We start from the raw sequence: 23,976 nt of genomic DNA on the forward strand, positions 1-23,976 counted from the left end.
ATATACCCTACAGTATAATAATATATATACCCTACAGTATAATAATATATATACCCTACAGTATAATAATATATATACCCTACAGTATAATACTATATATATACCCTACGGTATGATACTATATATACCCTACGGTATGATACTATATATACCCTACAGTATAATAATATATATACCCTACAGTATAATACTATATATACCCTACAGTATAATAATATATACCCTACAGTATAATACTATATATACCCTACAGTATAATACTATATATATATCCTACCGTATGATACTATATATACCCTACAGTATAATAATATATATACCCTACAGTATAATACTATATATACCCTACAGTATGATACTATATATACCCTACAGTATAATAATATATATACCCTACAGTATAATACTATATATACCCTACAGTATAATAATATATATACCCTACAGTATAATAATATATATACCCTACAGTATAATAATATATATACCCTACAGTATAATAATATATATACCCTACAGTATAATACTATATATACCCTACAGTATAATAATATATATACCCTACAGTATAATAATATATATACCCTACAGTATAATAATATATATACCCTACGGTATGATACTATATATACCCTACAGTATGATACTATATATACCCTACAGTATAATAATATATATACCCTACAGTATAATAATATATATACCCTACAGTATAATAATATATATACCCTACGGTATGATACTATATATACCCTACAGTATAATACTATATATACCCTACAGTATAATAATATATATACCCTACGGTATGATACTATATATACCCTACAGTATGATACTATATATACCCTACAGTATAATAATATATATACCCTACAGTATAATAATATATATACCCTACAGTATAATACTATATATACCCTACAGTATAATAATATATATACCCTACAGTATAATAATATATATACCCTACAGTATAATAATATATATACCCTACAGTATGATACTATATATACCCTACAGTATAATAATATATATACCCTACAGTATGATACTATATATACCCTACAGTATAATAATATATATACCCTACAGTATAATAATATATATACCCTACAGTATAATAATATATATACCCTACAGTATGATACTATATATACCCTACAGTATGATACTATATATACCCTACAGTATAATAATATATATACCCTACAGTATAATAATATATATACCCTACAGTATAATAATATATATACCCTACAGTATAATACTATATATACCCTACAGTATAATACTATATATACCCTACAGTATAATAATATATATACCCTACAGTATAATACTATATATACCCTACAGTATAATAATATATATACCCTACAGTATAATAATATATATACCCTACAGTATAATACTATATATACCCTACAGTATAATACTATATATACCCTACAGTATAATACTATATATACCCTACAGTATAATACTATATATACCCTACAGTATAATACTATATATACCCTACAGTATGATACTATATATACCCTACAGTATAATACTATATATACCCTACAGTATACTAATATATATACCCTACAGTATAATACTATATATACCCTACAGTATAATAATATATATACCCTACAGTATAATAATATATATACCCTACAGTATAATAATATATATACCCTACAGTATGATACTATATATACCCTACAGTATAATACTATATATACCCTACAGTATAATAATATATATACCCTACAGTATAATACTATATATACCCTACAGTATAATAATATATATACCCTACAGTATAATACTATATATACCCTACAGTATGATACTATATATACCCTACAGTATAATACTATATATACCCTACAGTATGATACTATATATACCCTACAGTATAATACTATATATACCCTACAGTATGATACTATATATACCCTACAGTATAATACTATATATACCCTACGGTATGATACTATATATACCCTACAGTATGATACTATATATACCCTACAGTATAATAATATATATACCCTACAGTATAATAATATATATACCCTACAGTATAATACTATATATACCCTACAGTATAATAATATATATACCCTACAGTATAATACTATATATACCCTACAGTATGATACTATATATACCCTACAGTATAATACTATATATACCCTACAGTATAATACTATATATACCCTACAGTATAATACTATATATACCCTACAGTATAATAATATATATACCCTACAGTATAATACTATATATACCCTACAGTATAATACTATATATACCCTACAGTATAATACTATATATACCCTACAGTATAATAATATATATACCCTACAGTATAATACTATATATACCCTACCATATGATACTATATATACCCTACAGTATAATACTATATATACCCTACAGTATAATAATATATATACCCTACAGTATAATAATATATATACCCTACAGTATAATACTATATATACCCTACAGTATAATAATATATATACCCTACAGTATGATACTATATATACCCTACAGTATAATAATATATACCCTACAGTATAATAATATATATACCCTACAGTATAATACTATATATACCCTACAGTATAATACTATATATACCCTACAGTATAATACTATATCCTACCGTATAATACTATATATACCCTACAGTATAATACTATATATACCCTACAGTATAATACTATATCCTACCGTATAATACTATATATACCCTACAGTATAATAATATATATACCCTACAGTATAATAATATATATACCCTACAGTATAATAATATATATACCCTACGGTATGATACTATATATACCCTACCGTATAATACTATATATACCCTACAGTATAATAATATATATACCCTACAGTATAATAATATATATACCCTACAGTATAATAATATATATACCCTACGGTATGATACTATATATACCCTACAGTATAATACTATATATACCCTACAGTATAATACTATATATACCCTACAGTATAATACTATATATACCCTACCATATGATACTATATATACCCTACAGTATAATACTATATATACCCTACAGTATAATACTATATATATACCCTACAGTATAATACTATATATACCCTACAGTATAATACTATATATACCCTGCCATATGATACTTTATATACCCTACAGTATAATAATATATATACCCTACAGTATAATACTATATCCTACCGTATGATACTATATATACCCTACAGTATAATACTATATATACCCTACAGTATAATACTATATCCTACCGTATGATACTATATATACCCTACAGTATAATACTATATATACCCTACAGTATAATACTATATCCTACCGTATGATACTATATATACCCTACGGTATGATACTATATATACCCTACGGTATGATACTATATATACCCTACAGTATGATACTATATACACCCTACCGTATGATACTATATATACCCTACAGTATAATACTATATATACCCTACTGTATACTACTATATATACCCTACCATATGATACTATATATACCCTACAGTATGATCCTAAAGACTCTCAGACCATGACTAACAAGATTATCTTATCTGATGAAACCAAGATTGACTGGGAGACTAGTTAGGATCGAGTGAAAGATGAACGGAGAAAAGTACAGAGAGATCCTTGATGAAAACCTGCTCCAGAGTGCTCAGGACATCAGACTGGGGCGAAGGTTCACCGACAAACAGGACAATGACCCTAAGCACACAGCCAACACGGGGCAGCAGGTAGCCTAGTGGTTAGAGCGTTGGACTTGTAACCAAAAGGTTGCAATTTCAAATCCCTGAGCTGACAAGGTACAAATCTGTCGTTCTGCCCCTAAACAAGGCAGTTAACCCACTGTTTCCCGGTAGGCTGTCATTGAAAATAAGACTGACTTGCCTAGTTAAATAAAGGTAAAATATATATATATATTTTTTAAGCACACGGCAGAAGTGTCTTTGGGACGAGTCTCTGAATGTCCTTGAGTGGCCCAGCCAGAGCTCAAACTTGAACCGGAGAGACATGAAAATAGCTTTGAGATTGTAATCGCTGCCAAAGGTGCTTCAGCAGATTACTGAGTTAAAGGGTCTGAATACTTATGTCAATGTGATATTCCAGTTTAATCTAAATCGCTAGTCAAATGGCAATTGCAATATTTGGTTAAAAATGACATCTCATTTGCCCTACGTGGAAGTGTGGAAATGTTCTACAACGAGATCAACGTGTGGTTGAAGTTGTGGTTTTATGCTGTTAAATCAATCCGATTTGAGAATGACCCATTACAATAAGTGTGTGGCCGTGTAATGCATAACTCATAAAGCAATTTAAAACCTTGATTATTCAAAAACATAAAAATATTGTCCCCAAATGTATTTATTTTTTGTTGTGATATACTGTATGTTGGCTGTATCGCCCAGCCCAATGACCGAGTCTAATATGGAACCTATGTTCGGTTGACTGTTTGTCCACATTACCCAGCGTGCTTTGGGATAAGGGGTTGACTGTCTTATGACTTCATTGCCCAGCCTTCTCGGGTCTGTGGACTAATCCCAAATCAGTAGTTATTCGGGATACAAGGTGATTTGTACATCTTTCAGTTTGTGATCCGAATCAATTCTCTAAAACATGACCTATGACTACGTTACCCAGCCTGCCCCTCTCTTCCTTCCACCAAGTGGCGTCCTGGTTCATCTCTCCCTTGCTGTCGGGACTGATGTCGGGGTTCCTCTTCTTCCTCATCAGACACTTCATCCTCAGTAAGGTGAGTTACCAGTAGTCACATTATACACTATTTGCAGTTCTCTGTGTGTGTGTGCGTGTCTGTGCTGACCTGTGTTTGTGTGTGTGTGTGTGTGTGTGTGTGTGTGTGTTTTCAGGATGACCCTGTCCCCAACGGTCTCCGTGCCCTGCCAGTGTTTTACGCCTCAACGATAGGCATCAACGCCTTCTCCATCCTCTACACTGGCGCCCCATGTAAGAACTGAGACTTAACCTAACCCTGGACCTAACACTAGACTGGCTCTCCATGTAGGAACTGAGACTTAACCTAACCCTGGTCCTAACACTAGACCGGTGGTCCATGTCAGAACTGAGACTTAACCTAACCCTGGCCCTAACACTAGACTGGTGGTCCATGTAAGAACTGAGACTTAACCTAACCCTGGCCCTAACACTAGACTGGTGGTCCATGTAGGAACTGAGACTTAACCTAACCCTGGCCCTAACACTAGACAGGTGGTCCATGTCAGAACTGAGACTTAACCTAACCCTGGCCCTAACCCTTTAGACTGGTGGTCCATGTCAGAACTGAGACTTAACCCTGGCCCTAACCCTTTAGACTGGTGGTCCATGTAAGAACTGAGACTTAACCTAACCCTGGCCCTAACACTAGACTGGTGGTCCATGTAGGAACTGAGACTTAACCTAACCCTGGCCCTAACACTAGACTGGTGGTCCATGTCAGAACTGAGACTTAACCCTGGTTCTAACCCTTTAGACTGGTGGTCCATGTCAGAACTGAGACTTAACCCTGGCCCTAACACTAGACTGGTGGTCCATGTAAGAACTGAGACTTAACCTAACCCTGGTCCTAACACTAGACTGGTGGTCCATGTCAGAACTGAGACTTAACCCTGGTCCTAACCCTAGACTGGTGGTCCATGTCAGAACTGAGACTTAACCCTGGTCCTAACACTAGACTGGTGGTCCATGTAGGAACTGAGACTTAACCTAACCCTGGTCCTAACACTAGACTGGTGGTCCATGTCAGAACTGAGACTTAACCCTGGTCCTAACCCTTTAGACTGGTGGTCCATGTCAGAACTGAGACTTAACCTAACCCTGGCCCTAACCCTTTAGACTGGTGGTCCATGTCAGAACTGAGACTTAACCCTGGCCCTAACCCTTTAGACTGGTGGTCCATGTAAGAACTGAGACTTAACCTAACCCTGGCCCTAACACTAGACTGGTGGTCCATGTAGGAACTGAGACTTAACCTAACCCTGGCCCTAACACTAGACTGGTGGTCCATGTCAGAACTGAGACTTAACCCTGGTCCTAACCCTTTAGACTGGTGGTCCATGTCAGAACTGAGACTTAACCCTGGCCCTAACACTAGACTGGTGGTCCATGTAAGAACTGAGACTTAACCTAACCCTGGTCCTAACACTAGACTGGTGGTCCATGTCAGAACTGAGACTTAACCCTGGTCCTAACCCTAGACTGGTGGTCCATGTCAGAACTGAGACTTAACCCTGGTCCTAACACTAGACTGGTGGTCCATGTAGGAACTGAGACTTAACCTAACCCTGGTCCTAACACTAGACTGGTGGTCCATGTCAGAACTGAGACTTAACCCTGGTCCTAACCCTTTAGACTGGTGGTCCATGTCAGAACTGAGACTTAACCCTGGTCCTAACACTAGACTGGTGGTCCATGTAGGAACTGAGACTTAACCTAACCCTGGCCCTAACCCTTTAGACTGGTGGTCCATGTCAGAACTGAGACTTAACCTAACCCTGGTCCTAACACTAGACTGGCTCTCCATGTAGGAACTGAGACTTAACCTAACCCTGGTCCTAACACTAGACTGGTGGTCCATGTCAGAACTGAGACTTAACCCTGGTCCTAACCCTTTAGACTGGTGGTCCATGTCAGAACTGAGACTTAACCTAACCCTGGCCCTAACACTAGACTGGTGGTCCATGTAAGAACTGAGACTTAACCTAACCCTGGCCCTAACACTAGACTGGTGGTCCATGTAAGAACTGAGACTTAACCTAACCCTGGCCCTAACACTAGACTGGTGGTCCATGTAGGAACTGAGACTTAACCTAACCCTGGCCCTAACACTAGACTGGTGGTCCATGTCAGAACTGAGACTTAACCCTGGTCCTAACCCTTTAGACTGGTGGTCCATGTAAGAACTGAGACTTAACCTAACCCTGGCCCTAACACTAGACTGGTGGTCCATGTCAGAACTGAGACTTAACCCTGGGCCTAACCCTTTAGACTGGTGGTCCATGTAAGAACTGAGACTTAACCCTGGTCCTAACACTAGACTGGTGGTCCATGTAAGAACTGAGACTTAACCCTGGTCCTAACACTAGACTGGTGGTCCATGTAAGAACTGAGACTTAACCCTGGTCCTAACACTAGACTGGTGGTCCATGTAAGAACTGAGACTTAACCCTGGTCCTAACACTAGACTGGTGGTCCATGTAAGAACTGAGACTTAACCCTGGTCCTGACACTAGACTGGTGGTCCATGTAGGAACTGAGACTTAACCTAACCCTGGCCCTAACCCTTTAGACTGGTGGTCCATGTCAGAACTGAGACTTAACCCTGGTCCTAACACTAGACTGGTGGTCCATGTAGGAACTGAGACTTAACCTAACCCTGGTCCTAACACTAGACTGGCTCTCCATGTAGGAACTGAGACTTAACCTAACCCTGGCCCTAACACTAGACTGGTGGTCCATGTAGGAACTGAGACTTAACCTAACCCTGGTCCTAACCCTTTAGACTGGTGGTCCATGTCAGAACTGAGACTTAACCCTGGTCCTAACCCTTTAGACTGGTGGTCCATGTCAGAACTGAGACTTAACCCTGGTCCTAACCCTTTAGACTGGTGGTCCATGTCAGAACTGAGACTTAACCCTGGTCCTAACCCTTTAGACTGGTGGTCCATGTCAGAACTGAGACTTAACCTAACCCTGGTCCTAACACTAGACTGGCTCTCCATGTCAGAACTGAGACTTAACCTAACCCTGGTCCTAACACTAGACTGGCTCTCCATGTAGGAACTGAGACTTAACCTAACCCTGGTCCTAACACTAGACTGGCTCTCCATGTAGGAACTGAGACTTAACCTAACCCTGGTCCTAACCCTTTAGACTGGTGGTCCATGTCAGAACTGAGACTTAACCCTGGTCCTAACCCTTTAGACTGGTGGTCCATGTCAGAACTGAGACTTAACCCTGGTCCTAACCCTTTAGACTGGTGGTCCATGTCAGAACTGAGACTTAACCCTGGTCCTGACCCTTTAGACTGGTGGTCCATGTCAGAACTGAGACTTAACCTAACCCTGGTCCTAACACTAGACTGGCTCTCCATGTCAGAACTGAGACTTAACCTAACCCTGGTCCTAACACTAGACTGGCTCTCCATGTAGGAACTGAGACTTAACCTAACCCTGGTCCTAACACTAGACTGGCTCTCCATGTAGGAACTGAGACTTAACCCTGGCCCTGGCCCTAACACTAGACTGGCTCTCCATGTAGGAACTGAGACTTAACCTAACCCTGGTCCTAACACTAGACTGGTGGTCCATGTAATAGCTTCACCATCTTTATTTCTAGCACTATACCAGTGTCTATCATGTGGAAACTGGGATTTCTTTCTACAATTATGTTTTGCATTGCTGGGCTTACCACTCTGTTTCGACGTGTGTGTCTCTCTCTCTCCCGCTCAGTGCTAGGTCTGGAGATGTTACCGGTGTGGGCTATAGCTCTGATCACGCTGGCTGGGGCTCTGGTCTGTGCTGCCGTGGTGTGGTTCGCTGTCTGCCCCTGGATGAGACGGAAGATAACAAGTAGGTGTCACCCTCTCTCTCTCTCTCTCTCTCTCACTGTTGTGTGTGTGTGTGTGTGTGTGTGTGTGTGTGTGTGTGTGTGTGTGTGTAAGATAATTTTATCCTCCCTAATACACATCACGAGGCTGCTACAACCTAGCCTACAAATGAAAGTTTATAACAAGGTGCACAGGTTTCGAGAGACAAATTAGAGTAATCAAGGTGACAGAGACACATTCGATACCGCCTTGCACACTCTTGCCTGCATCTAGCTGATCCGGTGTGTAATCATTTAGTCCAACCGCTGCAAAACAGTTCTGTTTTTATTGGACAAATTCATGTTGGTCCCTCCTCCTTTCCGTTCCGTTTGCTTCAGTTGAAGGAAACCGTTTTGCAACAGAATCAGGGGGATGGGAATGAATACACCCCTGATCAACTGCTCAGTCGGGTTTTTAACCTACATTTTTAAAGTTATAATAATAGAATGACAAATTTGAAATTGCATCAGCAGTTTTCCTGTCATGTCATTCATTGTATACCTTTATAAATAGTTATCTGCCGTGTCAGAATGGTCCAGATCAACTAGCCCAATGCTAACTAGCTAATGTTGTTTTAGCCCGTAGGTATTCTCCAATGATGGCCCCAGGGGGGGAAAAGGTTTAGGAACCCCACTGCCCTTGACGGTGGAGTTGAGGCTACTGTTAGACCTTCATTGCAAAACAACATGTTTTAATCCGTTTTTTTTGGTGACGTGAATGTATTTCGTATAGTTTTATCTAAAAAAAAAAATTTTTTTTTTTAAAGATCACTTTTACATTTTTTATTTTAATCGTTTTATTATTACTATTATGAAATTCACTGAGCAGGATGGTCCTCCCTAGCGGTGTAAAGTACTTCAGTAAAAATACGTTAAAGTACTGCGTAAGTAGTTTTTTTTGGGGGTATCTGTACTTTACTTTATTATTTATATTTTTGACAACTTTTACTTCACTACATTCCTAAAGAAAATAATGTGTTTTTTTTACATACATTTTCCCTGACACCCAAAAGTACTCGCTACATTTTGAATGCTTAGCAGGACAGGAAAAGGGTCATGCGCACTAAACAGAGAACATCCTTGGACATCTCTACTGCCTCTGGTCTGGTGGACTCACTAAACAGAACATCCCTGGTCATCTCTACTGCCTCTGGTCTGACGGACTCACTAAACAGAGAACATCCTTGGTCATCTCTACTGCCTCTGGTCTGGTGGACTCACTAAACAGAACATCCCTGGTCATCTCTACTGCCTCTGGTCTGACGGACTCACTAAACAGAACATCCCTGGTCATCTCTACTGCCTCTGGTCTGACGGACTCACTAAACAGAGAACATCCTTGGTCATCTCTACTGCCTCTGGTCTGACGGACTCACTAAACAGAGAACATCCTTGGTCATCTCTACTGCCTCTGGTCTGACGGACTCACTAAACAGAGAACATCCTTGGTCATCTCTACTGCCTCTGGTCTGACGGACTCACTAAACAGAGAACATCCTTGGTCATCTCTACTGCCTCTGGTCTGGTGGACTCACTAAACAGAACATCCCTGGTCATCTCTACTGCCTCTGATCTGGCGGACTCACTAAACAGAGAACATCCTTGGTCATCTCTACTGCCTCTGGTCTGGTGGACTCACTAAACAGAACATCCCTGGTCATCTCTACTGCCTCTGATCTGGCGGACTCACTAAACAGAGAACATCCTTGGTCATCTCTACTGCCTCTGGTCTGGTGGACTCACTAAACAGAGAACATCCTTGGACATCTCTACTGCCTCTGGTCTGGCGGACTCACTAAACAGAGAACATCCTTGGTCATCTCTACTGCCTCTGATCTGGCGGACTCACTAAACAGAGAACATCCTTGGACATCTCTACTGCCTCTGGTCTGGTGGACTCACTAAACAGAACATCCCTGGTCATCTCTACTGCCTCTGATCTGGCGGACTCACTAAACAGAGAACATCCTTGGTCATCTCTACTGCCTCTGGTCTGGTGGACTCACTAAACAGAACATCCCTGGTCATCTCTACTGCCTCTGATCTGGCGGACTCACTAAACAGAGAACATCCTTGGTCATCTCTACTGCCTCTGGTCTGACGGACTCACTAAACAGAGAACATCCCTGGTCATCTCTACTGCCTCTGGTCTGACGGACTCACTAAACAGAGAACATCCTTGGTCATCTCTACTGCCTCTGGTCTGACGGACTCACTAAACAGAGAACATCCCTGGTCATCTCTACTGCCTCTGGTCTGACGGACTCACTAAACAGAGAACATCCCTGGTCATCTCTACTGCCTCTGGTCTGACGGACTCACTAAACAGAGAACATCCTTGGTCATCTCTCTACTGCCTCTGGTCTGACGGACTCACTAAACAGAGAACATCCTTGGTCATCTCTACTGCCTCTGGTCTGACGGACTCACTAAACAGAGAACATCCTTGGTCATCCCTACTGTCTCTGATCTGGTGGACTCACTAAACACACATGCTTTGTCTGTAGTGTTGGAGTGTGCCCCTGGCTATCTGCAAATAAAATAAATTTTAAAAAAAACAAGAAAATGGTGCCATTTGCTTAATATAAGGAAGTTGAAATTATTTATACTTTTACTTTTGATACTTAAGTATATTTTAGCAATTACATTTACTTTTGATACTTTTGTTATCAAATACTTTTAAACTTTTACTCGAGTAGTTTACTGGGTGACTTTTACTCAAGTAGTAGTTTACTGGTTGACTGTTACTCAAGTAGTAGTTTACTGGTTGACTGTTACTCAAGTAGTAGTTTACTGGTTGACTGTTACTCAAGTAGTAGTTTACTGGTTGACTGTTACTCAAGTAGTAGTTTACTGGGGGACTTTTACTCAAGTAGTAATTTACTGGTTGACTGTTACTCAAGTAGTAGTTTACTGGTTGACTTTTACTCAAGTAGTAGTTTACTGGGGGACTTTTACTCAAGTAGTAATTTACTGGGTGACTTTTACTCAAGTAGTAGTTTACTGGGGGACTTTTCTTTTACTCTCAAGTATGATAATGGAGTAATTTCTCCACCACTTGTCCTCCCCTTCATCCTCTGAGGAGCCTCCACTGCCTGGAAGTATTTGAGAGCTCCTTTGTGTCTATTTCTCACGCCGCCTTCAAAGCCCTCTGGACACCCAGACTGACTGAACCATGCCAGACAAAAGACTTGAGTCCCCTGCTACAGAGCCCCCCACCCTGGTCTCTGGCCTCCTCAGACTGTGTACCCTTCTGAAACCAAACAGCTTCTGCCAGCCGATGTGGACTTTCACCCCCCCCCCTTGCCAAAAGGAAACATTTTAAACCCACTAACCCTGAACCCCAGCTAGCTAGAAAGAGTAAGACCTATTTAAGATTCTGGTTGGTTAGGGGAAATTAGGAACATTCTGGAATAGGTTTTTGTTTGGTTAGGTTAGGGTTTTGGTTAGGGGTTAGGGTTTTGGTTTTGGTTAGGGTTGAAGTTAGGGTTTTGATTAGGGTTTGGTTAAGGGTTTGATTAGGGTTTGGTTAAGGGTTTGATTAGGGTTGGGACCTGTGTGATTCAGTTGGTAGAGCATGGCGCTTGCAACGCCAGGATAGTGTGTTCGATTCCCACTGTGCCATCCCTCCTCTTGTATCAGAGGAGGGGTGGCCCTTTGTATCAGAGGAGGGATGGCCCTTTGTATCAGAGGAGGGATGGCCCTTTGTATCAGAGGAGGGATGGCCCTTTGTATCAGAGGAGGGATGGCCCTTTGTATCGGAGGAGGGATGGCCCTTTGTATCAGAGGAGGGATGGCCCTTTGTATCAGAGGAGGGATGGCCCTTTGTATCAGAGGAGGTATGGCCCTTTGTATCAGAGGAGGTATGGCCCTTTGTATCAGAGGAGGGATGGCCCTTTGTATCAGAGGAGGTATGGCCCTTTGTATCAGAGGAGGGATGGCCCTTTGTATCGGAGGAGGGATGGCCCTTTGTATCGGAGGAGGGATGGCCCTTTGTATCAGAGGAGGGATGGCCCTTTGTATCAGAGGAGGGATGGCCCTTTGTATCAGAGGAGGTATGGCCCTTTGTATCAGAGGAGGTATGGCCCTTTGTATCAGAGGAGGTATGGCCCTTTGTATCAGAGGAGGGATGGCCCTTTGTATCAGAGGAGGGATGGCCCTTTGTATCGGAGGAGGGATGGCCCTTTGTATCAGAGGAGGGATGGCCCTTTGTATCAGAGGAGGGATGGCCCTTTGTATCAGAGGAGGGATGGCCCTTTGTATCGGAGGAGGGATGGCCCTTTGTATCAGAGGAGGGATGGCCCTTTGTATCAGAGGAGGGATGGCCCTTTGTATCGGAGGAGGGATGGCCCTTTGTATCGGAGGAGGGATGGCCCTTTGTATCAGAGGAGGGATGGCCCTTTGTATCAGAGGAGGGATGGCCCTTTGTATCAGAGGAGGGATGGCCCTTTGTATCAGAGGAGGGATGGCCCTTTGTATCAGAGGAGGGATGGCCCTTTGTATCAGAGGAGGGATGGCCCTTTGTATCAGAGGAGGTATGGCCCTTTGTATCAGAGGAGGTATGGCCCTTTGTATCAGAGGAGGGATGGCCCTTTGTATCAGAGGAGGGATGGCCCTTTGTATCAGAGGAGGGATGGCCCTTTGTATCAGAGGAGGGATGGCCCTTTGTATCAGAGGGATGGCCCTTTGTATCGGAGGAGGGATGGCCCTTTGTATCAGAGGAGGGATGGCCCTTTGTATCAGAGGAGGGATGGCCCTTTGTATCAGAGGAGGGATGGCCCTTTGTATCAGAGGAGGGATGGCCCTTTGTATCAGAGGAGGGATGGCCCTTTGTATCAGAGGAGGGATGGCCCTTTGTATCAGAGGTTTGATGGCCCTTTGTATCGGAGGAGGGATGGCCCTTTGTATCAGAGGTTTGATGGCCCTTTGTATCAGAGGAGGGATGGCCCTTTTTATCAGAGGAGGGATGGCCCTTTGTATCGGAGGAGGGATGGCCCTTTGTATCGGAGGAGGGATGGCCCTTTGTATCGGAGGAGGGATGGCCCTTTGTATCAGAGGTTTGATGGCCCTTTGTATCGGAGGAGGGATGGCCCTTTGTATCAGAGGAGGGATGGCCCTTTGTATCAGAGGAGGGATGGCCCTTTGTATCAGAGGAGGGATGGCCCTTTGTATCAGAGGAGGGATGGCCCTTTGTATCAGAGGAGGGATGGCCCTTTGTATCAGAGGAGGGATGGCCCTTTGTATCGGAGGAGGGATGGCCCTTTGTATCGGAGGAGGGATGGCCCTTTGTATCGGAGGAGGGATGGCCCTTTGTATCGGAGGAGGGATGGCCCTTTGTATCAGAGGAGGGATGGCCCTTTGTATCAGAGGAGGGATGGCCCTTTGTATCAGAGGAGGGATGGCCCTTTGTATCAGAGGAGGGATGGCCCTTTGTATCAGAGGAGGGATGGCCCTTTGTATCAGAGGAGGGATGGCCCTTTGTATCAGAGGAGGGATGGCCCTTTGTATCGGAGGAGGGATGGCCCTTTGTATCGGAGGAGGGATGGCCCTTTGTATCGGAGGAGGGATGGCCCTTTGTATCGGAGGAGGGATGGCCCTTTGTATCGGAGGAGGGATGGCCCTTTGTATCGGAGGAGGGATGGCCCTTTGTATCGGAGGAGGGATGGCCCTTTGTATCGGAGGAGGGATGGCCCTTTGTATCGGAGGAGGGATGGCCCTTTGTATCAGAGGAGGGATGGCCCTTTGTATCAGAGGAGGGATGGCCCTTTGTATCAAAGGAGGGATGGCCCTTTGTATCAGAGGAGGGATGGCCCTTTGTATCAGAGGAGGGATGGCCCTTTGTATCAGAGGTTTGATGGCCCTTTGTATCACAGGAGGTATGGCCCTTTGTATCAGAGGAGGGATGGCCCTTTGTATCAGAGGAGGTATGGTCCTTTGTATCAGAGGAGGGATGGCCCTTTGTATCAGAGGAGGGATGGCCCTTTGTATCGGAGGAGGGATGGCCCTTTGTATCAGAGGAGGGATGGCCCTTTGTATCAGAGGAGGGATGGCCCTTTGTATCAGAGGAGGGATGGCCCTTTGTATCAGAGGAGGGATGGCCCTTTGTATCAGAGGAGGTATGGCCCTTTGTATCAGAGGAGGTATGGCCCTTTGTATCAGAGGAGGGATGGCCCTTTGTATCAGAGGAGGGATGGCCCTTTGTATCAGAGGAGGGATGGCCCTTTGTATCAGAGGAGGGATGGCCCTTTGTATCAGAGAAGGGATGGCCCTTTGTATCAGAGGGATGGCCCTTTGTATCGGAGGAGGGATGGCCCTTTGTATCGGAGGAGGGATGGCCCTTTGTATCAGAGGAGGGATGGCCCTTTGTATCAGAGGAGGGATGGCCCTTTGTATCAGAGGAGGGATGGCCCTTTGTATCAGAGGAGGGATGGCCCTTTGTATCAGAGGAGGGATGGCCCTTTGTATCAGAGGAGGGATGGCCCTTTGTATCAGAGGAGGGATGGCCCTTTGTATCAGAGGAGGGATGGCCCTTTGTATCAGAGGTTTGATGGCCCTTTGTATCAGAGGAGGGATGGCCCTTTGTATCGGAGGAGGGATGGCCCTTTGTATCAGAAGTTTGATGGCCCTTTGTATCAGAGGAGGGATGGCCCTTTGTATCGGAGTAGGGATGGCCCTTTGTATCGGAGGAGGGATGGCCCTTTGTATCGGAGGAGGGATGGCCCTTTGTATCAGAGGAGGGATGGCCCTTTGTATCAGAGGTTTGATGGCCCTTTGTATCGGAGGAGGGATGGCCCTTTGTATCAGAGGAGGGATGGCCCTTTGTATCAGAGGAGGGATGGCCCTTTGTATCAGAGGAGGGATGGCCCTTTGTATCGGAGGAGGGATGGCCCTTTGTATCAGAGGAGGGATGGCCCTTTGTATCAGAGGAGGGATGGCCCTTTGTATCAGAGGAGGTATGGCCCTTTGTATCAGAGGAGGTATGGCCCTTTGTATCAGAGGAGGGATGGCCCTTTGTATCAGATGAGGTATGGCCCTTTGTATCGGAGGAGGGATGGCCCTTTGTATCGGAGGAGGGATGGCCCTTTGTATCGGAGGAGGGATGGCCCTTTGTATCAGAGGAGGGATGGCCCTTTGTATCAGAGGAGGGATGGCCATTTGTATCAGAGGAGGTATGGCCCTTTGTATCAGAGGTGGTATGGCCCTTTGTATCAGAGGTGGTATGGCCCTTTGTATCAGAGGAGGGATGGCCCTTTGTATCAGAGGAGGGATGGCCCTTTGTATCAGAGGAGGGATGGCCCTTTGTATCAGAGGAGGGATGGCCCTTTGTATCAGAGGGATGGCCCTTTGTATCAGAGGAGGGATGGCCCTTTGTATCAGAGGAGGGATGGCCCTTTGTATCAGAGGAGGGATGGCCCTTTGTATCAGAGGAGGGATGGCCCTTTGTATCAGAGGAGGGATGGCCCTTTGTATCAGAGGAGGGATGGCCCTTTGTATCAGAGGAGGGATGGCCCTTTGTATCGGAGGAGGGATGGCCCTTTGTATCAGAGGTTTGATGGCCCTTTGTATCAGAGGAGGGATGGCCCTTTGTATCGGAGGAGGGATGGCCCTTTGTATCGGAGGAGGGATGGCCCTTTGTATCGGAGGAGGGATGGCCCTTTGTATCGGAGGAGGGATGGCCCTTTGTATCGGAGGAGGGATGGCCCTTTGTATCAGAGGAGGGATGGCCCTTTGTATCAGAGGAGGGATGGCCCTTTGTATCGGAGGTTTGATGGCCCTTTGTATCGGAGGAGGGATGGCCCTTTGTATCGGAGGAGGGATGGCCCTTTGTATCGGAGGAGGGATGGCCCTTTGTATCAGAGGAGGGATGGCCCTTTGTATCAGAGGAGGGATGGCCCTTTGTATCAGAGGAGGGATGGCCCTTTGTATCAGAGGAGGGATGGCCCTTTGTATCAGCGGAGGGATGGCCCTTTGTATCAGAGGAGGGATGGCCCTTTGTATCAGAGGAGGGATGGCCCTTTGTATCAGAGGAGGGATGGCCCTTTGTATCAGAGGAGGGATGGCCCTTTGTATCAGAGGAGGGATGGCCCTTTGTATCGGAGGAGGGATGGCCCTTTGTATCAGAGGAGGGATGGCCCTTTGTATCAGAGGAGGGATGGCCCTTTGTATCAGAGGAGGGATGGCCCTTTGTATCAGAGGAGGGATGGCCCTTTGTATCAGAGGAGGGATGGCCCTTTGTATCAGAGGAGGGATGGCCCTTTGTATCAGAGGAGGGATGGCCCTTTGTATCAGAGGAGGGATGGCCCTTTGTATCAGAGGAGGGATGGCCCTTTGTATCGGAGGAGGGATGGCACTTGATTATTGGACATTTTGAAAGAAAAATGATTTAATAAGTAAAATTCCCAGGATCCTCTTCATAGACACAATGTCATTTTTCTCTCTCGGTTAGGTTGCTATTTATTTGGCCTGTCAGAAGGGTAAGGTCAGCCCCCAGTTTGAAATCTGTAAGAGCCTTGGGTAAGCTCTGTGACGCTCAATTATGAGCCTAATATCAGAGTCCAGTGGGTGTCAGGGAACTAGGGAGTACTGTGGTGTCAGTTTCAGACTGTATTCTTAAACTTTGTCTACTGAACATGACCGTTGTTCACAGCTCTGTTGGCTAGATGGTATCAGTGACCATGACTGTAGTCTCAGACAGCTCGGTAGGCTAGATGGTATCAGTGATCATGACTGTAGTCTCAGACACCTCGGTAGGCTAGATGGTATCAGTGACCATGACTGTAGTCTCAGACACCTCGGTAGGCTAGATGGTATCAGTGATCATGACTGTAGTCTCAGACAGCTCGGTAGGCTAGATGGTATCAGTGATCATGACTGTAGTCTCAGACACCTCGGTAGGCTAGATGGTATCAGTGACCATGACTGTAGTCTCAGACAGCTCGGTAGGCTAGATGGTATCAGTGATCATGACTGTAGTCTCAGACAGCTCGGTAGGCTAGATGGTATCAGTGACCATGACTGTAGTCTCAGACAGCTCGGTAGGCTAGATGGTATCAGTGACCATGACTGTAGTCTCAGACAGCTCGGTAGGCTAGATGGTATCAGTGATCATGACTGTAGTCTCAGACAGCTCGGTAGGCTAGATGGTATCAGTGACCATGACTGTAGTCTCAGACAGCTCGGTAGGCTAGATGGTATCAGTGATCATGACTGTAGTCTCAGACAGCTCGGTAGGCTAGATGGTATCAGTGATCATGACTGTAGTCTCAGACACCTCGGTAGGCTAGATGGTATCAGTGATCATGACTGTAGTCTCAGACACCTCTGTAGGCTAGATGGTATCAGTGATCATGACTGTAGTCTCAGACAGCTCGGTAGGCTAGATGGTATCAGTGATCATGACTGTAGTCTCAGACACCTCGGTAGGCTAGATGGTATCAGTGACCATGACTGTAGTCTCAGACAGCTCTGTAGGCTAGATGGTATCAGTGAAGCAGACCTGTTAGTTCTAACCAGGGTGCCTTTCATTAGAGGACACAAACGTTAATGCTACTGAAAAGGAAAACAAGTGTTTCTTATTGGACAAGGTCAGGTAGTCCCTCCCTGTTTTTGTTCAGTTTCATGCTTAATGAACACAACCCTGTTCCGGGATCGAGAGCTCCCTACACGTCCATTGACAGTGGCAGTGACTCAGTACCTGTATAAGTACTATATATTTGTGTGACTTTTGAGTAGTGGGCTTGGTCCACTAGATGCCTTCCTCTTGGCCGCAGACACAAAATACTGCAGTTTTTAAAAACTATTTTCTTGCAATTCTACACCTTTTGTCATACCATAAGAACACGGTATAAGCCATCTGAGTGACTCAAACATTGACTAAGTCAATGGGGGCTCCGTGCCATGACGTTGACTAAGTCAATGGGGGCTCCGTGCCATGACGTTGACTAAGTCAATGGGGGCCTCGTGCCATGACGTTGACTAAGTCAATGGGGTCCTCGTGCCATGACGTTGACTAAGTCAATGGGGGCCCCGTGCCATGACGTTGACTAAGTCAATGGGGGCCCCGTGCCATGACGTTGACTAAGTCAATGGGGGCCCCGTGCCATGACGTTGACTAAGTCAATGGGGTCCTCGTGCCATGACGTTGACTAAGTCAATGGGGGCCCCGTGCCATGACGTTGACTAAGTCAATGGGGTCCTCGTGCCATGACGTTGACTAAGTCAATGGGGGCCCCGTGCCATGACGTTGACTAAGTCAATGGGGGCCCCGTGCCATGACGTTGACTAAGTCAATGGGGGCCCCGTGCCATGACGTTGACTAAGTCAATGGGGGCTCCGTGCCATGACGTTGTTGGAAATGTTAGATTCTGTCAATTTTTTTATTTTAGTGATTGTTAGTTATCAAAAAAAAAAATTTAAATGAAAATATATAGCTTCATTAGATCAGACATAAAGATATAAAACTGTATTTTTTTGTGAAGAATCAACAACAAGTGGGACACAATCATGAAGTGGAACGACATTTATTGGATATTTCAAACTTTTTTAACAAATAAAAAACTGAAAAATTGGGCGTGCAAAATTATTCAGCCCCCTTAAGTTAATACTTTGTAGCGCCACCTTTTGCTGCGATTACAGCTGTAAGTCGCTTGGGGTATGTCTCTATCAGTTTTGCACATCGAGAGACTGACATTTTTTCCCATTCCTCCTTGCAAAACAGCTCGAGCTCAGTGAGGTTGGATGGAGAGCATTTGTGAACAGCAGTTTTCAGTTCTTTCCACAGATTCTCGATTGGATTCAGGTCTGGACTTTGACTTGGCCATTCTAACACCTGGATATGTTTATTTTTGAACCATTCCATTGTAGATTTTGCTTTATGTTTTGGATCATTGTCTTGTTGGAAGACAAATCTCCGTCCCAGTCTCAGGTCTTTTGCAGAATCCATCAGGTTTTCTTCCAGAATGGTCCTGTATTTGGCTCCATCCATCTTCCCATCAATTTTAACCATCTTCCCTGTCCCTGCTGAAGAAAAGCAGGCCCAAACCATGATGCTGCCACCACCATGTTTGACAGTGGGGATGGTGTGTTCAGCTGTATTGCTTTTACGCCAAACATAACGTTTTGCATTGTTGCCAAAAAGTTCAATTTTGGTTTCATCTGACCAGAGCACCTTCTTCCACATGTTTGGTGTGGCTTGTGGCAAACTTTAAACAACACTTTTTATGGATATCTTTAAGAAATGGCTTTCTTCTTGCCACTCTTCCATAAAGGCCAGATTTGTGCAATATACGACTGATTGTTGTCCTATGGACAGAGTCTCCCACCTCAGCTGTAGATCTCTGCAGTTAATCCAGAGTGATCATGGGCCTCTTGGCTGCATCTCTGATCAGTCTTCTCCTTGTATGAGCTGAAAGTTTAGAGGGACGGCCAGGTAGATTTGCAGTGGTCTGATACTCCTTCCATTTCAATATTATCGCTTGCACAGTGCTCCTTGGGATGTTTAAAGCTTGGGAAATCATTTTGTATCCAAATCCGGCTTTAAACTTCTTCACAACAGTATCTCGGACCTGCCTGGTGTGTTCCTTGTTCTTCATGATGCTCTCTGCGCTTTTAACGGACCTCTGAGACTATCACAGTGCAGGTGCATTTATACGGAGACTTGATTACACACAGGTGGATTGTATTTATCATCATTAGTCATTTAGGTCAACATTGGATCATTCAGAGATCCTCACTGAACTTCTGGAGAGAGTTTGCTGCACTGAAAGTAAAGGGGCTGAATAATTTTGCACGCCCAATTTTTCAGTTTTTGATTTGTTAAAAAAGTTTGAAATATACAATAAATGTTGTTCCACTTCATGATTGTGTCCCACTTGTTGTTGATTCTTCACAAAAAAATACAGTTTTATATCTTTATGTTTGAAGCCTGAAATGTGACAAAAGGTCGCAAAGTTCAAGGGGGCCGAATACTTTCGCAAGGCACTGTAGATCCAAACTATCCATCTATATACACATTTGAAGTCGGAAGTTTACTTACACCTTAGCCAAAAACATTTAAACTCCGTATTTCACAATTCATGACATTTAATCCTAGTAAAAAATTCCCTTGTCTTAGGTCATTTAGGATCACCACTTTATTTTAAGAATGTGAAATGTCAGAATAATAGTATAAAGAATCATTTATTTAAGGTTTTTATTTCTTTCATCACATTCCCAGTGGGTCAGAAGTTTACATACACTCAGTTAGTATTTGGTATCATTGCCTTTAAATTGTTTAACTTGGGTCAAACGTTTCGGGTAGCCTTCCACAAGCTTCCCACAATACGTTGGGTGAATTTTGGCCCATTCCTCCTGACAGAGCTGGTGTAACTGAGTCAGGTTTGTAGGCCTCCTTGCTCGCACAAGCTTTTTCAGTTCTGCCCACAAATTTTCTATAGGATTGAGGTCAGGGCTTTGTGATGGCCACTCCAATACCTTGACTTTATTGTCCTTTAGCCATTTTGCCACAACTTTGGAAGTTTGCTTGGGGTCATTGTCCAGTTGGAAGACCCATTTGCGACCAAGCTTTAACTTCCTGCCTGACTGATGTCTTGAGATGTTGCTTCAATATATCCACATACTATTGCTACCTCATGATGCCATCTATTTTGTGAAGTGCACCAGTCCCTCCTGCAGCAAAGCACCCCCACAACATGATGCTGCAACCCACGTGCTTCACGGTTGGGATGGTGTTCTTCGGCTTGCAAGCCTCCCCCTTTCTTCCAAACATAACGATGATCATTATGGCCAAACAGTTCTATTTTTGTTTGATCAGACCAGAGGATATTTCTCCAAAAAGAACGATCTTTGTCCCCATGTGCAGTTGCAAAACGTAGTCTGGCTTTTTTATGGCGGTTTTGAGGCAGTGGCTTCTTCCTTGCTGAGTGGCCTTTCAGGTTATGTCGATATAGGACTCCTTTTACTGTGGATATAGATACTTTTGTACCAGTTTCCTCCAGCATCTTCACAAGATCCTTTGCTGTTGTTCTGGGATTGATTTGTACTTTTCTCTTTTTTACTTTTCACCAAAGTACGTTCATCTCAAGTAGACAGAACGCGTCTCCTTCCTGAGTGGTATGACGGCTGCGTGGTCTCATGGTGTTTAAACTTGCGTACTGTTTGTACCACTGTTTGTACTCCTGTTTGATGTCAAGCAAAGAGGCACTGAGTTTGAAGATAGGCCTTGAAATACATCTACAGGTACACCTCCAATTGACTCAAATGATGTCAATTAGCCTATCAGAAGCTTCTAAAGCCATGACATCATTTTCTGGAATTTTCCAAGTTGTTTAAAGGCACAGTCAACTTAGTGTATGTAAACTTCTGACCCACTGGAATTGTGATACAGTGAATTATAAGTGAAATAATCTGTCTGTAAACAATTGTTGGAAAAATAACTTGTCATGCACAAAGTAGATGTCCTAACAGACTTGCCAAAACTATAGTTTGTTAACAAGAAATTTGTGGAGTGGTTGAAAAACAAGTTTTCATGACTCAAACCTAAGTGTATGTAAACTTCCAACTTCAACTGTATATGGTTATAGTCATTTAAATTTACACGCTTTACCATCCCAATTTTTATTTATTTTTCTAAACAATTGTATTTATTTATTTTTTATTCTGTTTTTGGGAGTTGCGGCAACGGGGGAAACACGTGTGTAACGATGCTGTCCCCCTGTCCCCTTGGTCAGGTCGCATGAAGAAGGAGCACGCTGCCTTGTCACGTATCTCAGACGAGTCCTTAGATCAGATCCCAGAGGAGGAGGAGGACACTCCCGTGTTCAAGGAGCTACCGGGCGCCAAGATGACGGATGACGCTGTGCTGCCGTTAACGGGTGGCACCGGAGGAGAGTCGCGGAGAGGAGAGGCCACCGGAGAGCTCAACAGCCTGGCCAATGGAGGCACTGTCCTGCCCAACGGACGGGTCTACGGTCAGTTGGCCCGCTGAGCTAAAGCCTTAGCATTACCTGCCGGGGAGCTAATACAAGTCTTCAGGTCCCAGATGTACAGTATAGAGACAGGAGAGACTTCACGTTTCAGATGAATATCAGTATAGAGACAGGAGAGACTTCACGTTTCAGATGTCCGTCAGTATAGAGACAGGAGAGACTTCACGTTTCAGATGTCCGTCAGTATAGAGACAGGAGAGGCTTCTCGTTTCAGATGTCCGTCAGTATAGAGACAGGAGAGACTTCACGTTTCAGATGTCCGTCAGTATAGAGACAGGAGAGACTTCACGTTTCAGATGTCCGTCAGTATAGAGACAGGAGAGACTTCACGTTTCAGATGTCCGTCAGTATAGAGACGGGAGAGGCTTCACGTTTCAGATGTACGTCAGTATAGAGACGGGAGAGGCTTCACGTTTCAGATGAATATCAGTATAGAGACAGGAGAGACTTCACGTTTCAGATGTCCGTCAGTATAGAGACAGGAGAGACTTCACGTTTCAGATGTCCGTCAGTATAGAGACAGGAGAGGCTTCTCGTTTCAGATGTACGTCAGTATAGAGACGGGAGAGGCTTCACGTTTCAGATGTCCGTCAGTATAGAGACGGGAGAGGCTTCACGTTTCAGATGTCCGTCAGTATAGAGACGGGAGAGGCTTCACGTTTCAGATGTCCGTCAGTATAGAGACAGGAGAGACTTCACGTTTCAGATGTCCGTCAGTATAGAGACAGGAGAGGCTTCTCGTTTCAGATGTCCGTCAGTATAGAGACAGGAGAGACTTCACGTTTCAGATGTCCGTCAGTATAGAGACGGGAGAGGCTTCTCGTTTCAGATGTACGTCAGTATAGAGACAGGAGAGGCTTCTCGTTTCAGATGTACGTCAGTATAGAGACAGGAGAGACTTCACGTTTCAGATGTACGTCAGTATAGAGACAGGAGAGGCTTCTCGTTTCAGATGTACGTCAGTATAGAGACGGGAGAGGCTTCACGTTTCAGATGTCCGTCAGTATAGAGACGGGAGAGGCTTCACGTTTCAGATGTCCGTCAGTATAGAGACGGGAGAGGCTTCACGTTTCAGATGTCCGTCAGTATAGAGACGGGAGAGGCTTCACGTTTCAGATGTCCGTCAGTATAGAGACGGGAGAGGCTTCACGTTTCAGATGTCCGTCAGTATAGAGACGGGAGAGGCTTCTCGTTTCAGATGTCCGTCAGTATAGAGACGGGAGAGGCTTCACGTTTCAGATGTCCGTCAGTATAGAGACGGGAGAGACTTCACGTTTCAGATGTCCGTCAGTATAGAGACGGGAGAGACTTCACGTTTCAGATGTCCGTC

General features: G+C 44.0%; 1 protein-coding gene across 7 annotated transcripts in view; it reads left to right on the plus strand.

Annotated features, from left to right (window-relative positions):
• Positions 1-23,976, plus strand: part of LOC110535134 (sodium-dependent phosphate transporter 2) — a 130,014-nt gene that overhangs the window by 84,745 nt on the left and 21,293 nt on the right. For all 7 annotated transcript variants that reach the window (XM_036936487.2, XM_036936491.2, XM_036936492.2 and 4 more), the window contains exons 4-7: positions 4,728-4,813; positions 4,929-5,025; positions 8,526-8,645; positions 22,389-22,628. In XM_036936487.2, the coding sequence (XP_036792382.2) occupies positions 4,728-4,813; positions 4,929-5,025; positions 8,526-8,645; positions 22,389-22,628 (543 nt within the window). The remainder of the gene's footprint in view (positions 1-4,727; positions 4,814-4,928; positions 5,026-8,525; positions 8,646-22,388; positions 22,629-23,976) is intronic.

Source organism: Oncorhynchus mykiss, chromosome 11 (genome assembly GCF_057628025.1).
Source record: "Oncorhynchus mykiss isolate SJ-2025 chromosome 11, ASM5762802v1, whole genome shotgun sequence".
Lineage (NCBI taxonomy): Eukaryota > Metazoa > Chordata > Actinopteri > Salmoniformes > Salmonidae > Oncorhynchus > Oncorhynchus mykiss.